Genomic DNA, 17,531 nt, shown 5'->3' with positions numbered 1-17,531 from the left:
ACGTCCATTAACAATCTCCAAACAATTGATTATTCCTCAAAATCTGTATCTTCATCTGTTTACACAAACACAGAGCTCCTGAAGGAGCTGCTCTGAGAAACAGCCAATCAGAGCAGAGCTCAACATTATTATTCATGACCCTTCCAAATAAGGTAATAATAGACCATTTCAATCTAGGGACAAATCCTAGGGTTGTATATAGACAAGAAAAACTGACTCTGAATAATTTTTGCACTTAATAAAGCTACAAACCTACTGTGTAGATATCAGAGAACAATTTAACAGATTATTACAATGCATTCTTTGGCACCTTTAATACAGCATTGCGTTAACAGTGTATGCTTCATGGGTTCGATCCCCAGCGAACACACATAGTGATAAAAATGTATAGCTTGTATTGTATTATAAGTTGTTTTGGATAAAAGCTTCTGGCTGTTTTCAAATGCTACATTTTATTGCATTGTGTTTTGTAAATTTTTTAATTGTATTATGAGTTTTTAAACATTTTAATTGTTTTATGTTGTCAAGGATCTTCAAACAATAACATGGTCATTGTGGTCATATCATTGATATGACATTTGACATTTGCATGATACATATATGGAATACATATCATTTTTCAATTGAATATTCAGCAAAAATAATAATATTGTGATATTATTTATGTGATAGAAAATGAATTGTGTTTTTGATCATATTTTCCATTTTTAATATAGAGAGTGTACAGTAGCTCCCAATAGGATCTTGCTTTAGTGTTTCATATATCACATCACTTGCGGTGCATCGTAGATCAGCCATGAACAATTGTGTACCATATTCCAAAGCCTTTGTATGTAAATTCATGCACACTGAGTCTTGGGAACCATTGTTAGTGTTACACACCATGTGAAATACAATGTGCTTTAGTAGGTAAGTAATGTGATGTGGGAACCCCTTTCCAATTGTGTTTCTTGGTTGTGTGTCAAGCATATATCACCCAAGATGCAGGTTTCTTTCCTTCTGAGCAAAGCTTCAGGCTGTTTGGCGCTGATAATGGGCCGTAATTATGGCAGGACATGTAGAGTTTAAACAAAAAGACTCTCACAGATTACAGCAACACAATCTTCGGGCTAATTAGAGCCATTCATTTAAACAGTTTACTTTAAACTCAAAGCAGCGTGGAGAGGTCACTAAACATTAAACTATTCTTACCGTATAGCCTGCACACAAAAAATGCTTGACTTAACCCATGGTCTGAATATGGACAAACCCAATTGCTGGGTTAAACGAATAATATGAAAATGTTTAGCTTTGACCCAACCATGGTTTAAAAGAACCCAGCATAGGTTATAGAGATATGGACTTAGTTATAGGCTTATATTAGTGTTTTAAAGAAAAGTTAGCATGCTTACAACAATAGAAAAAACAGATTTTGTATACACATTGAGCTGATCATGATTTTTATGGTTCTTTGTCCTGTGGAAATTTGTAAAATTATGTATTTTCTGTGTTTGATGTGTAAATGACCAGCATCCCACTACAAAACAAGGCACATGTAAGGCGAAACCTGCAGTGTATTGTCCTGTATATAGAGATCAAAACATCACTTGGGGATTGGCGTTTTGACTGGCCAATTTTGCCATCCAGTCAAGTCTTCTCGTGTACAAAGTATTTCTGTTTCTTCTATAGCTCCTCAAATGCTAAGCCCAACTGGAATTTTTTTATTTAATCATGCATTTGTTTTCATAAAATGGCACTTTGGCGACACACATGATGCTTTGCGAGTGAGGTACCAATCACGGTTAAATCGCCTCGTTTGATAGGTTGACGCGGGAAGCTTTCCAAAACCCCCGAGTGAGAGGATTAGACAAATGCTGCTCACTTCTGTGAATGGCGATATGCTGGAGTTTTAGGAGAGCTGGGAGGACGTTTTCATACTGTATGTTTAGTGTTGTGCTAGCGCTGGAGGCTAATCCCAACTTTGAGATCTGTCAGAAGTAGCTTTCACAAACTGTACAGTAAATACTTTAGATTGCTCCCAGCAGACAGTCCACACGTTCTTGCCAAGTGTGTTTTTTGTTTTATTTTGCCATTTGTTCACTCTAGTAAGAGGTCCATGGGATTTTTACCTAATTTTTTATTGCCACACGGGCACGCAACAGGTCACATTGGGGAAATTGTGGTTGTAGGAGCTGTGGTATTGACTGCTCCCTTTCGAGGATGTTTTTATTGTTTTGAGGTGTGCACTTTTTGTCAAAACAGCACTGAATTGTTGAAAGTTTCGGTTATGGGGGTTGTTGGCTAAAACCAGCGTTAATATTACTTTTGCATCAGTAAAAGTCTATGAATATTTATTTTTAAGCGTTCATTGAGTTTAATGTTGCGAAATACTTAGAAAGCACCCTTATAACTGTTTTCTTACCTCTTGCGGTGCATAACAAATCTAATAAGCCCATTCTGCACCTATCTGACTTAGGTGGGATTTAGGTCCCACTATCAATTTAAGTCCAAGCGACCACATTTTATTGTCCGTCAGTCTGATTGTGTACATCGACAGGACACCTCATTTGTATATTTGCTGCTTTTGTCTATATGTTTCTTGACCCACTAATGTAGAAAAACAGTAGATGATACTTTTCACATTTTGTATTTTTTATCTTATTTTTATGTAAAATGTATCTCTTTTGACACCAACTTTGGCGAGTGAGTGGCTTTCCTCTACTAAGGTTTCTTACAATGATCAACTCTCACCCACAGATGATGGCCCGTACTCCAAAGGGAACAAGGACTCAACAGGGCCCGACAACTCGCTCATACCCAGAAGACAAAGCATCCCAGGTACGCCCAAATCCATCTCTATTCCTCTGTTTGCACCCACATGGGTACTCCCACCCACCGCAGGGCAAGTTGGCCTCTATATAATTCTTTTGATATCAGGGATTGTTTCTTTTTCCACTGGGGATATTTGAGTTCTTCGTGCCACATTAGCTCAGATGACTATTTGAGATTGGAGCCATTGGGGGTTTGAGAGTGTTGCTAACAGATTTCTCCAGATGTTCCTGCGGTTCTTGAAAGGCATTTGTCTGAATCAGTTTGCTAGCTGGAAGCATCGCTGATCCAAGACCTCTTTCTTCTATGAAAGTAATTGGATTAGCTCAGTCAACTGGAAGTAATACTTTTGAAAAGTTTATCAAATAAATTTAGTTTTAAAGCAGAACAGAAATGTTTAAAAAAAGATCATTTTCTTTCGCCAGAAATGCGGTGTTAAGATCTTTACATAATGTTTCTCTATATCTTAAAATCTTTTAAATTAAAGGCTTGTGATGTGACCATCAGTGCTGACTTCTGTCTCTTGTTTGTGTGTGTGGTTGGGTGTGCATTTGTCCATTGTGTTTCCGGGCAGAAGAGCTGCGTGGGGTCACCCTGGTTGAGCTGATTAAGAAAGAGGGAAGCACTTTGGGTCTTACGATCTCAGGCGGGACGGACAAGGACGGCAAACCCCGCGTCTCCAACCTGCGACCTGCTGGACTTGCTGCTAGGTGAGGGCTTGATCTGACATGCTAGATAAAACCTTGAATTCCTGCAAGAATAGTACATACAATAAAGGCTAAATTACAGTCTGTATTTTACGAGGGTCCGCGTACAGTGCGCGTGACGCAATTTTCGTCATCAGAAGAGAGCGCACGTATTGTAAGCGCACCGCCAGATTTTTTAAACCCTGCATACATTGTAGGCATAGGTCGCGCCTAAGCCTACCTAAGAATGTAGTATGTAGCCCAGGAGAGGCACTGCATTTTGTCGCAATGCGCATGCGTTGAACGTATGTGTACACTTACAATTCAAATAGACTATACTTTGCAAGGCTGTATTTGACCGTGCGCATTCATTCACCTATACGTAGAAAACAGACTTTACTCCGGGCTTCACACACAAACTCAGAGCAACACCGATGTCGCCGTTGTCCACTGCCCCAAGGGTTGAATAATATACATATTGACATCAGCCAATCACAGGATGACTATAATCACCTGATATTGTTATGAAACAGAGCAAAAACAAAAGTGTAGAGCTGGATAAGTTCAAAAAGCAGTAATTTGTAGTCAACGACAGTTTACACAATGCTATAGCGCCCCTGGTGGCAACAATGAAAATGTAACAAATTTGCAATGTGTTATAAATTGCTTAACATTTCGGTATAAAATCAAGTGAAAAGCAACATTAAGGCACTTGACACTTGAAAACATTTCAGGTCCTTAAAGATGATGTGAATTTGATTAATCGCCTTAGATTTTTGGGGTGATATGTGTGTCATTATACATAATTTTTCATCTCCTAATTGCATATGAGCTTGTGTTTAAACGTTTAGCTCCGGTTTGGATTCATTTCGCTCATTCAAAAGTGGAAAAAGTGAAAGGTTTTTCATCTTATACCGTTCTGTCTTTCCTCGCGGCTGAATTTTTTTGAAAGCTTCTGGGTTGGTGACAGATTTTTGTCAGGCATCATTGTGCTAACTCATGTTGGCCTGGAGGACAAAGAGAATGACTAGCATTCATTTGTCTAATTAGCATCTAAATGAGCATATTTATACTGCCGGTGGAGTGTTCAGCTACAGATAAAGAGTTCTTGCTTTGCGTTTACGTTCCACTCGAAGGCTAATTACGTTTTTGGTTTCGATCGTTGATGGGTGATTTCTCCGGACCATCAGAAATTGTCTCATTAATTCGTTCCGTGTTAAATGTTGAATGCCAGGATGCCCGCAAACTGTTAACATATCAAAAGAGAACGAGAAAAGCTACATTAACCTTTACATTGTTAAACAAAAACGTAGTGACATGCATCCAAATATTGACTGTAATAACAGTACAAAACCTGTACAATTTGTACAATTATACTGTTTTAGTTGATTTTATAGTTATAATAATTTGGGATTTGAACCAACCTCCTACCCTACAAATTAAGAGTCTATAAGCGACTCATCCTGCATTGTGACTGGCAAGATACTTACAGGTTGTTTAGGAGAAATACTGCAACCATGCTAGATCTTACAGAATAAAAGCAATCTATATAAAACGCCCTTCAGACATACACATTGTAAAGTACCAGCGGGGGCACTTCATTGTGTGCATTTAATCTCAGGAGCGATCAACTCAACGTGGGCGACTACATCAAGTCAGTGAACGGCATTAATCTGACCAAACTGCGTCACGACGAGATCATAAGTCTTCTGAAGAACGTCGGCGAACGCGTTGTGCTGGAAGTGGAGTATGAACTGCCGTCAGCTGGTAGGAAGTTGAGTATTCTGACTTTTGCCTGTTTGTGGCATGTCCTGCCGATCAAAACCAAGTCTGAACCAATCACGTGCCTCGATTCATACGTGATTACATGAGTCTTTTTTTCTTACAGTACGAAGCAACAGTGTATAGAAGCACACAATAATGCATGATGCAAATGTTTCAGTGCATGGTTGCAAGTGAATGCATGGCTGATCATAAGAAGTTTCTATATTTAATATCAGTTTAAACACCTAATTTTTACATCACCAAGACCTTTCGCATTTTAAAAATGCGAAAATGATTAAAGTAGGACACTGTTCTGTCTTGTGTTTATGCATTTCCTTCTGAAACAGGACGTTTAGGCTTGTAAATCAAAACCTGTTATTTTTTACATCACAGCAGTGAACCATGAAAAAGGCAGATTTCAGAAATTTAATGTCGTTGTTGAATTTTATTATATATTTTATCACCCGTCCCACTTTTACGGCATTGGCTTCAGCAATTTAAAAAAAAAAAAACATTTCAGTCAAGCACTAATTACTATACAGTGGCCTCACCAAGTATTTTGGTACATAAACCAAATTTGTATTAACATCATTGCATTAGATATCAAACCAAGCAGCATATTTCATTTTTTTTAAAACATTTTTGGACACTGTCTCAACCATAGTGCATCCATGTCCATTGTTATTGTGATGAACTCCCTGCTGAAAAAAAACAGCATAGACCAGCATAATTCCCATCAGAGAGTTAAAACAGCATCAATATCAATATGAAACATATAAACAGCCTGAGGTGTCGAGGTTATTGTCTGTCATTGGTCAGTTTGGCAGCGTGGTGTTATATATTGATCGTTGTCCGTTTATCATGTGCATGGCAGATGAATGGTCTGTTTATGAGCTCTGCGTTTCTGCCTGACCTTCTGTTTGTTCAGTTTATTTATCCGATTGTCCGCCTGCTTTGGCCGTTCGCCCAGTAAAAGGTGTTGATTTAAAGACACTGTCTCCTCTCTCCTGCATCTGCTCGTAGCACCAGACAGTACCTCAGGTGTTATCTCCAAGACAATCGACATCTGTTTGCAGAAAGAGGGAAACAGCTTCGGCTTCGTTATGAGAGGTGGGTTTGGATTTGATTTTGTTGGTCATCCCTGGCGCTTTTATATATGAAGTCTCCTGATGGATTTTGTTGATACTACACATATTTTGCTGCTATAGCCATTATTATATGATACAGAGTCTAATTTGTGTTCATAACACAGGGGGCTCCCACGAGGACTGGCTCAAAACTAGACCCTTGGTGGTGACGCACGTTCGACCAGGAGGCCCTGCCGACAGGTAATGCACAACCCAGGTGTAAATGCATATTCTTTGATCTTTGAAGATTTGGAACATTTGAAAGAATTGGCATCTTGTGATATTACATCCTGTTTTTGGTTTCTGGTCCATGTGCGTTCACATATCAGTCAATCCGCACCAGAGTTCGTTTGAAAGCGGATCAAGACCCACCTTCTCAGCGGGCTCGGTTTGCATGTTTAGTTTGCACCAAAGTTTGGGCGACAGCATCACATTTACTCAAAAGAACTGCACCAACCAAGCAATCGCACCAGAGTTCATTTTAATCGAAACAAACATGACAAATATGAACAAGCCCTAAATTACAAAGGAATCAAAGTAGTTGAAGACTTCAGTGAGTTGCTCCCATTGAAGGGACCAGGAAGACAAATATGCTTATATTATGTTACATATTAAGTGACAGAGCTGCAGTTCAGTGTTCAAACATACATTCACTTCCCAAAATTGGCAATAGGTTTCCTGGGGTATCTGGTACCATCATTTCAACAACAGGTCCCCCGATTCCCATATATTCTGGGGAGGTGATGATGTACCACCAACCTTTTTTTCCCAGTCGAACCACTAATGTTTAATTTGGCTCATGTCAAGTAAATTTGGAGCATTTTTAGAAATTCATCATCATGTTCTCCGAGCCACTCCTTGATGATTATGGCAGTGTGCTGTTGGCATATTATCCTGTAGCATCACTGGACACATTTGTCATGAATGTGTGCACTTGGTCCACAATGATGTTCAGATACCCTGCAGCTGTCAGTTCAAATAAAAAGTCGCCCAAACTGTTTTTGTCCAACAGTTCAGGTACCATCCCCTCTATTGGTAATCGACGTATCTGTGCTCGACCATTAATGTGATGCACCAGGAATCTTAAGTTGTCAGATAAGGCCAAACATCCACGGCCCAATTACTGATCTTGGGCCCATTTCATGCATTGTTGGCGATGGTGTGCAGTTGGCATAGGGTCATCTTCTACGCAGTCCCATAGACAAAAGGTTGCGATGATCTGTGTGTTGTGACACATTGCCCTGGTCACAAAAACATTTTTAAAACCTCTCCACCACATCTAACTTGATATACACATTAGTGTTCCTCCAAAGTGTTTTTGCAAAGTGCGTGTTTAAATTACATCAATAAAGAGAAATTGAGATGAAAGTGTGGATGTGCAGAAATGACATGCCATCCATTTTTCTCACCATAAAGGACAACATTCCCAGCTGTAATGTACATACTGGTGATCATGTTTGCATGTGTTTTTATACAGAGAAGGGACTCTTAAAGTGGGTGATCGGATCTTGAGTGTGGACGGCGTGTCATTACACAATGCCAGTCACAGCGATGCCCTCACCGTACTGACCCAGTGTGGCCAAGAAGCCCTGTTTCAGATCGAGTATGACGTCTCCATCATGGGTGAGTCTGGAGACTACTACTCTGTAGATCCATCCCATGAACTGGGGTTTTCCAGTAATTATGTGCTCTGTGTTATATTAAATGCAAAAACTGGTTGGTATATATATATATATATATATATATATATATATATATATATATATATATATATATATATATATATATATATATATATATATATATATCACACAGTGGGCACAAATTTACTGCCTTTGATTCTCCCTTTCTTCTTCCCCTTAGATTCTGTGACAAATGCTTCAGGTCCTCTGCTGGTGGAGATCGCCAAATCACCTGGAGCGAGTCTGGGAATCACACTGACTTCTGCTATGCACAGGAATAAGCAGGCCATCGTCATCGAGAAGATCAAAGCTGCCAGTGTGGTGGACAGGTACATACTGTACTCAGCTTGCCTCATTCACAAAACATGGGCGTATTTTGGTAAATTGCGAGTAAAACTATTTTGACATAAATTGATTTAGTTTTTGAGTACTTGGACAGGTATGCAAAGTATGCGTAGTTATTATGATGCATTCATCTTTTAGTTTAAGATTATACTGAAATGCTTCTTATATTCTTCTCAATACAACATTTTGTTAAAACAACATGGCATTGTATTTATGACAGAAACTACTAGAGTTAATATGAATTAAAGCAATAGTTAATCTTAAAATGAAATGTTTACCCCCAGGCCATCCAAGATGTAGGTGACTTTGTTTCATCAGTAGAACACAAATGTAGATTTTTAGGACTTTTAACCATTTCAGTCATATAATGCAAGTGGATGGTAACAAAATCTGATAAAGAACATGCACAGACAAATCCAAATTAAACCCTGCGGCTCGTGACGACACATTGATGTCCTAAGACATGAAACGATCGGTTTGTGCGAGAAACCAATGTGTGAACAAATAAATTTAAAACAAAACAGGAATACAAACATGGTTTATTTATAATTACAATTGAAATTGACATCATAAAACCATGGACCGTGTTTATCATTCAAGTACGTTTTGATGTGATGTTGTCACACGTTTATGACAGTTCTAGCAGTTCTCTCTGTGCACCTCAGGTCAGGAGCGTTACACGTGGGCGATCACATTCTGTCTATAGATGGGACCAGCACAGAGCACTGTTCAGTTCTGGAGGCGACACAGCTGCTGGCCAGCACCTCTGATCAGACCAAACTAGAGATCCTGCCTGCTCATCAAACCCGCCTGCCCGGAAAACCCCAGGACACTGGTGAGAGACAGGGGAATGGCATTTGGGGGAGTTTTCAGACATGGATTAGGTCTAGTCTAAGGCCTTGTCTACACAGAAACAGGTATTTTTATAACCGTGCCTTTTTTACGCGGTTCGGCCATTTGTCCACACGAAAACGCAGTATCAGGTCACTGAAACCGAACATTTTTGAAAACCCCTGCCAGGGTGAGGATTTTCAGAAACGCCGGTTGCAGTGTTGTCGTGCAGTAAAACTGGGGTTTTTGCTTCTGATTAAGGATTCTGATTGGCTTTACTATTAGGGTTATATCACCGCCTGCTGGTCTGGCATGCTCTTGACAGCACATAATAGCATGTTTTTGCGCTCTCGTGTAGGCAGAGATTTCTATTAAATCGAGCATGTGTGGACGGGTTTTTTTAATAAACCGCAGGAGAAAAAACTCGGGTTATACCTGTGTCCGTGTGGACTAGGCCTCAGATGATTGTAACAGGTTAAATTTGATCTTGGGTCAGACCTAAACTGTATGAATATATAGAGAAATGGTAGAAATGCTAATGGGTTAGGATTCTAGGTTGCTATACTGTCCCTTACGAAAATTGACCACGTGTTAATTTTCACAAGGGGTTATCCAGTTAAAACTGCTTTATTCTTAACCACTTGAGGGTTTATTGTTAATCAGCTGAAATTTTGATACATTTTAATCACTTGAGACGTTAACAAGTTGAAATTTTGCTGTACTGATAACCAGTTAAGACTATTGTTAACCAATTGAAATGTTTCTATATTGGTAAGCATTTGTGACTGCTATATTTTATCCAGTTGAGATCCTTCTATGTTCTCTAGCACTGAGACTCAGCTATATTGTTAACACATTGAGATTTTGCAATTATTAACCTGCTGAAACTGCTAAGTTGTTCATGAGTTTAGAGTTTTCTATATTGTTAACCAGTTGAGATTCTGCAATCTTGTTAAGTAGTTTTATTCAGCTATATTGTTAGCCAGCTGAAACTGTTTTATATTTGTTAAACAGTTTAGATTCTTCTATATTTTATTAACCAGTTGAGACTTTGCCAGATTGTTAACCAGTTGATAGTGTGCTATATTGTCAACCAGTTGAGATTCTGCTATACTTTAATGTTAACTAGCTGAGATTCTGCTACATTGTTAACCAGTTGAGATTCTGTTTAATTGTCAACCAGTTGAGATTCTGCTATACTTTAATGTTAACTAGCTGAGATTCTGCTACATTGTTAACCAGTTGAGATTCTGCAATATTGTTAACAAGTTTAGATTCTGCTACCTGGTTAACCAGTTGAGATTCTGCCATATTATTAACCAGTTGAGATTCTGCCATATTATAAACCAGTTAAAAGTCTGCTACTGTATATTGTTAAACAGTTGAAAGTCTGCTATATTGTTGACCAGTTGAGATTCTGCCATATTGTTAACCAGTTGAAAGTCTGCAATATTGTTAACCAGTTAAGATTGTGCTATCTGGTTAACCAGTTGAGATTCTGCCATATTATTAACCAGTTGAGATTATGCCATACCAGTTGAAAGTCTTCCATATTATTAACCAGTTGAAAGTCTGCTACTGTATAGTGCTATATTGTTAACCAGTTGAGATTCTGCCATATTGTTAACCAGTTGAAAGTCTGCTATATTGTTAACCAGTTGGGATGCTGCTATAGTGTATAGTTAACTAACTGAGACTGCTACATTGTTAGACAGTTAAGATTCTGCTGTATTTTTAACGCTATATTGTTAACGTTTTTACCTCTCCTATATTGTTAATCAGTTGAGATTCCTCTATTTTATGCCAGCTGAAAGTCTGATACATTGTTAACCATCTTTGCTACACAGCAAAATCACGGGTGTTAAGACCTGCTGATACCCACATATAGATCAGTAGTGTACACTATGTACATTGTTAACCAGCTATGGTTCTGCTATATTTAAGTATACAACAGACTCTGATTATGGTAATTGTTATGTCTTTTATTTGCGTTCCTGTTTGCTCAAAAGGAGGTCATAATATTCTCCTACTAATTAAGGAGATACAAACCTAACATGTGTCCTCTCTGAAGTGCCCAGCCGATGTTGAAATGAGGACAGGAAAAAACGGATGCCTAAGACTGCTCTGTCATCTCATTTAATTAGCTTCTCGTTGTGCTTGATGTCGCCCCATGAGTTTTAGACCGCAGGATGGATGTAATCATGGACCCGCTCACCCCAGAAACTAACAGACAGCGGCCAGATCTCAAACCAAGCCTGCATGCAGACCTCCATTAGTTATTTTCGGTCAGTTTGTATGCAAACTCCAGAGATGAACAGATGCCTAATGGTGGAGACTGCAGTGCTTTAAAACCCTGAGTTAGTGCACGCTATTAAATACGGCATGAGGTGCCGAGCTGTTCTTTGGGAATCGAATCAATAGCGAATTATAGCGGGGTGCACAAATGTATTCCATAATGGCACAGCTTGTGCAAACAGCGATCAGGCCAATACAAAGATGGAGGCCATTATAGCCACGCACTGTTAAAACTAGAAATGTGGCACTTTGTTAACATTAATATGACCTATGATTTCAATTTAGTCCAATTCTTGCACTGTACTAGTGGAAGACTTCACTAAAACTGCCACATTTATTGGCTGATGCACAGCAATTGGTCGCTTACGATACAATTCTGATCAGATTTATGAAGCAAATATGTAAAGTTTGATGTTTTGACTCATTTAGTGCATCAGTAAAAAAATAAGGGGGTATAAAATATTATTATACGTCTCTAAGAATCTGGTTGGCTCGTCTTTGCTGGTTTATGATGGAAGTAACCGGTTTAAGCTGGTCTTTCAGTTTGGTCAAGCTGATGGGTCAGCTGGTTTTAGCTGGTGTGTCAGCTGGTCCCAGAGCTTGACCAGATAAAATACTGTCCAAAACCCTGTATGTGGTTGACAAATACACGAAATCCTGGCCAGGACGCATCCCGGAAAAATGGCACGTATGGTCACCCTATATTATAATTAAATACGATTTTTTTGTTATTATTTTGTAAAAACAACATTTATTAGCAAATTAGCCAAAACTGACGCTAATCACAAGTGCTAGTAACCTGCTGGCGTGTGGTTTTGATAATAGTAGCCTAATATAGTAATCTCCTTACACAAATTAAGCTTCCCTCGCCACTGTCCGCGTGGGAGACGTTACGGTCATCATTCCTGGTGTTCTCAATTCCCACATCAACAGACAGAGTTGCGTTTAGCGACATTGCAGAGGAGCTTAGCATAAGCCACCAGGATGAAGGATTTAGCTCTCAAATTTTAGGAGATGCCTCATTGGCGCACAGACGAACCGATAGTCATATTAAACCTGGCTTGTGAAAACCTGTCAAAAAGTGTCTCGTCTATGCCCGTGTGACAGAAATACAAACATGATGCTAATGCAATGCTAATTCAAACTGCACTGCAGTGAGGTGACGGCTGTTTAGTAATGTACTGAAGATTATAAAGTGCCGTAGGTTTCATTAAAACCACGTGTAGCCACACACACACACATATATCTCACAATCCTCTTATGTAGAGACAGTGGAGGGTTAAGCTACATTACAAATGTCACATCATTTGGTTATGGCGTTTCAAAGCCATAATAAGGATCACCTCCATTTTTACTTAAAAAGTAAGCTTTAGTATGAAGTACCAAACTCTGTAGACATTCTCTAAATCAATCAAGAGTGCACAAGTCAACATATTTCCATTTTTTCAGAGTTTTTAGGGATATCTTTAAAGGCAAAAAAACAAACAAACAGGTCTTGCTCTGACTAAATGCATATTTGGCATTCAGGGACCTTATTTATAAAGTGTGCGTACACACAGATTTGATCGTGAAGTGTGTGTACTCAAAAATCCACGACACAGTCCATATTTATAAAAACTAGCGCCACGTCAGGATCTGAGCAGACACTTTTGCTTGTCCGATTGCTGCAGGTTCTTGGAAATATAAGCCATTCTTGCTGTTTGAAAAGGGGTTAAACATTGACAAGCGCTTTTTTATGTCTACGACATTAATTAGGGATCGTTCAAAGGCGGAGATCTGAAACTCCACCAAGTTCATTTGCGATTTATAGATTTCACATCTGAAAGAAAAGGGTACACGCATTTTCTGTGCATACGTTCATTTTATGAATCACACGTACGCATTTTTGATAAATTATTGTATGATCAAATGTAGGATGGTTTCAACGCAGCATTTTTTTAATGAGCCCCCAGATCATTTACTCCTGCTAAAAGTAGGAGATAAAATTAACCTAAGCGGGTTGGCTGCCCTAGTTTTAGCAGGTTTAAGCCCTATTTATAGTCGTGCGTAAGCTCTACGCCGTAGGTTATCCGTAGCTCTGCATAGCCTGACGTGCACCTCGCAAAATTTTTAATAGTGCGTCAGTTCTACGCGGACCGCAAACGCTGTGATTGGTCCACCAGAACCCCTCTCGTCAGGTAAAAAAACCTGCGTCATAGGTATTTCCGTTTGCGACGGTGAAAACAAAGATGATCCAAGCTGATGAGTGATTAAACTCAAACTGCAACAAAAGTCGCTGTTTGTTTACTTCCATCTTTGCTGGTCTTCTCAAAACATACACAAGTTGCTGTTTCTTCTTCGTTTGTGGGTTAACTTGCCTAGCTGCTTCTTCTTCTTTGATGGTCGCCCTGCTTCTGTGGTTACAAGCGTGGATACTGCCTACCGGACGACGACGCAAAAGTATAAATGAAAACTGACGCGGAACCTAGGCAGTCGCGGCTATGCCGTAGGACCTACGCACAATTATAACGAGCCCTTTAGCTGTTGGTTTTAGAGGGGATTTGGCCCTAGCTTGGCTGGTCTAAGCTTGTTTAAGATTCATAGTTACTCCCGCTGTTTATTTGCACTTCATTGAATTTCTTTAATGTAACTTTCAGAGCACGGGGCAGAAATCACATCGCATCAACACCTGCCGTGCACCTTCGTGATGCTTGCTTTGTTTTAATTACCATGGTTTAAGGTGGCCCCTTCCAGCATGGCAAAGGGGAAGACACACAGTAAAATAGCAATGCAAAGTAGTAGGACATGAATACGTTAGCATGAAGTACATTCAAAACTTTTGTACCTTTACTTGTTCAAGTTGCTTAAAGGGACACTTTTTTTGAAATTATACTCATTTTCCAGCTCCCCTAGAGTTTTGATTTTTACGTTTTGGAATCCATTCAGCTGATCTCCGGGTCTGGCGCTACCACTTTTAGCATAGCTTAGCACAATCCTTTGAATCTGATTAGACCATTAGCATCGCGCTAAAAATAACCAAAGAGTTTGGATATTTTTTTAAATTTAAAACTTGACTCTTCTGTAGTTACATCGTGTACTAAGCCCGACAGAAAAGTAAAAGTTGTGATTTTTTAGTCAGATATGGCTAGGAACTAAACAGTCCCCTGCAAATGAAAGTAACCAAGGGGACTATTTTCGTGCAGTGCGTAATATCACTACGCCTGCTGCATCCATGTTACGGCAGCAAAGTACCAGAATGAGAGTATAGTTCCTAGCCATATCGGCCTAGAAAACCGCAGATTTTATTTTTTTCGTCGGTCTTAATACAGGATGTAACTACAGAATTGCCAAGTATTAAATAGGAAAAATATTGAAACTGGTTATTTTTTAGTGCGATGCTAATGGTCTAATCAGATTCAATGGATTGTGCTCAGCTATGCTAACAGTGCTACCGCCAGATCCGGAGATCAGCTGAATGGATTTCAAAACTGTAAAAATCAAATGTTTAACTCTAGGGGAGCTGGAAAATGAGCATATTTTCAAAAAAAGTGGAGTGTCCCTTTAAGGTCAGCCAGATCAATAAAGTTAAAACATTTTCGAATGATATCTTCACACGTTGTCCTTTGAGGCTTAAATTACAAGACTTGTGATTGATTGACAGGGACATTCAAATACTCAGTTACTCTATCACTTGTTTCAAATTCAATCCTTTCAGTACTTTCAGACCTACTGGCCTCAGTTGAGGATGAGCGCTGCGAGATACAGCATTTCTGCAAGCAAATGAAAAACAGCATGCGTGCACACAAAAGCACTCAATTATACGGCCCGCCTCTAGCACCGAGAACTTCATTAGCCTGCTTTCTAATGAGATTCCTCTTTGTTTTGCCTGCGCAATCATTTTCCCCAAACAGCATCACAGACGGATGTAATCCCTCAAATGTGACTTCGGCAGACCCTTGACATATGAATTATTCCAGTGTTCAAATGAGTATTAATGAGGCACTATCGAAAAAGCCTTGCTGTGTTGTTACAGTGCATGTCGCATATGAACAGAAACATTACACTAAGTTGATTTGAGTTTTCAGATCTGTTATACTCCAAATTTTCAATTCATACGTACCTCCGCCCACATTTCTGCATTACTTAAAATATTTTGCTTCAGGTGTACTGTATATCGCTGCATCATTCGTGGAATGTCCACTACAGGTTTTGTGCATTTTGATGAGGGTTTTTAAAAGTTACGAAGCGGACACATTACGTCGTTAAGGTACTTTAAGTACCCAGACAGCAGACGACTCCGGTGCGGATCTAGATTTGTGTCGATTGGGACTTATATATACTCATATGCACAATGAAATAATATCAGAAACATAGCTTGTTTGCTTGCATAACCTGTGTAATTAAGCAGCTCATAATGAATAACTCAAGTAGTCATTTAATAATTGATTTTTTTTCTGTGTGTTTGGCAGTTAAAATCCTGAAAAGCGACCACCCTCACTGCTGGGACCCCTGTGTGAATTATTGCCAGTCTCAACATCCTGCTCACTGTAAAACAGGAACGTGGACCTCTGGTTCCAGTAACCCATCCAGCTCTCAGGATTACTGTAAATGTAACTACATGCATAACATTATCTTTTAATTAAATCAACACTTTAATGTGTCTCATCTGTGCTCGCTTTATACCAATTTGTAAGCCACTTTAAAAGCCTTTGCTAAATAATTAATATTTAAAGGGCACCTATTGTGCAAAATCCACTTTTACAAGGTGATTGGATATAATGTGTGTTGGCAGTGTGTGTACATAACCCTACAATGAAAAAAATCCACCTGCTTCTTGTTTTTAAATCCCTGTTAAACCAAATCAGTCATTAGACATGCCGTTTTGATTCTCTTATCAATGTGAGGTCACATTGATAAAGCCCCGCCCACTTACAGTCCTGCATTACCTGAGGGTTTCCACTCTCAGCTAGTTGTACTTTCTCCACTAGATACTATTGTCTCAGACTGTATTAATTAGATCCATTTGAACTGAAAGCACTCAGTGTCTGTTTGTAAGAAAGTGAGGAGCTGGAGCTCATTTGCATTTAAAGGTACAGACTAAAAAACAGTGCGCTTTTGCTCCCACCCAAATAGGTCATTTTGGACATGCTATAATAATAAACTGTTAGGTATTTTGAGCTGAAACTTCACAAACATATTCTGGGCACACCTGAGACTTATATTACATCTTGTAAAATGTCATAATAGGTGCCATTTAAATGTAAAAATGGCTGAAAAGGTTAAATTTGCTTTTGTAGCATTAAAGGTCCAGTGTGGGTTATTTAGCAGCATCTAGCGACATCGCAAATTACAACTAACCTTAATTTCAAAACACAAAAGAAGTTACAGGAAAAACATGTCGTCGTCTAAGACAACGTAGGGATGAAATGCACTCTGTAAAACAGTTTGTCTGTTTAGGGCTACTGTAGAAACATGACGGCGACTTCCATGTAAGGATACCCACCTTGTATTTAGATAAAATGGCTCATTCTAAGCTAATAAAAAATATACAGTTCGTTGTGTAAGGTCTTTATACACCACTGATAATATAGTTATGTATAGAATTTTTTTTTCAAAAAGTCCCACATTGCACCTTTAACTCATTCTCCGCCAGCCATTTTTTAAAAGATGCACACCAGCATCGTTTGTGATTTTCACAAAAGTTTCACAAAGTGCCTTCCAGGAAAATTTTCTTCTAAAATATATAACATACAAATATATCAAATGAAAGAACAGAGCATTTGCTTTCAAACAAACAAACAAAACGGGGAAAAAACTTTTCATCCTATCTATATTTTTTCTCTGCTTATAAACTCTTAAATATGGGTATTTTTCTTCAAAAATATTTTTTTTGCAAAAAGTTGAAATAATTGCATTTTTGAGAAGGAATTTTGTTGAAGCTCAGATTCAGAATGATTATCAAAACATACACAATGTTTAAAATTAATCAATAACATTTTTGCTTTAGTTTTTTC

The 17,531-nt window shown here is 38.8% G+C and overlaps 1 protein-coding gene across 10 annotated transcripts in view; it reads left to right on the top strand.

Moving 5' to 3' along the window:
* The window catches only part of LOC129453568 (glutamate receptor-interacting protein 2), a 181,811-nt gene that overhangs the window by 136,571 nt on the left and 27,709 nt on the right, over positions 1–17,531 (top strand). For 5 of the 10 annotated variants that reach the window (XM_073862157.1, XM_073862154.1, XM_073862158.1 and 2 more), the window contains exons 2-10: positions 2,737–2,817; positions 3,386–3,518; positions 5,116–5,261; positions 6,282–6,368; positions 6,511–6,586; positions 7,863–8,008; positions 8,249–8,396; positions 9,078–9,247; positions 15,987–16,127. In XM_073862157.1, the coding sequence (XP_073718258.1) occupies positions 2,737–2,817; positions 3,386–3,518; positions 5,116–5,261; positions 6,282–6,368; positions 6,511–6,586; positions 7,863–8,008; positions 8,249–8,396; positions 9,078–9,247; positions 15,987–16,127 (1,128 nt within the window). Of the gene's footprint in view, positions 1–2,736; positions 2,818–3,382; positions 3,519–5,115; positions 5,262–6,281; positions 6,369–6,510; positions 6,587–7,862; positions 8,009–8,248; positions 8,397–9,077; positions 9,248–15,986; positions 16,128–17,531 lie in introns of all 10 variants that reach the window. The other 5 variants (XM_073862155.1, XM_073862153.1, XM_073862156.1 and 2 more) reach the window with 1 other exon arrangement.

This window comes from Misgurnus anguillicaudatus, chromosome 23, assembly GCF_027580225.2.
Source record: "Misgurnus anguillicaudatus chromosome 23, ASM2758022v2, whole genome shotgun sequence".
NCBI lineage: Eukaryota > Metazoa > Chordata > Actinopteri > Cypriniformes > Cobitidae > Misgurnus > Misgurnus anguillicaudatus.
Note: the sequence above shows the minus strand (reverse complement) of the source record. Positions and strands in the feature narration are given on the sequence as shown.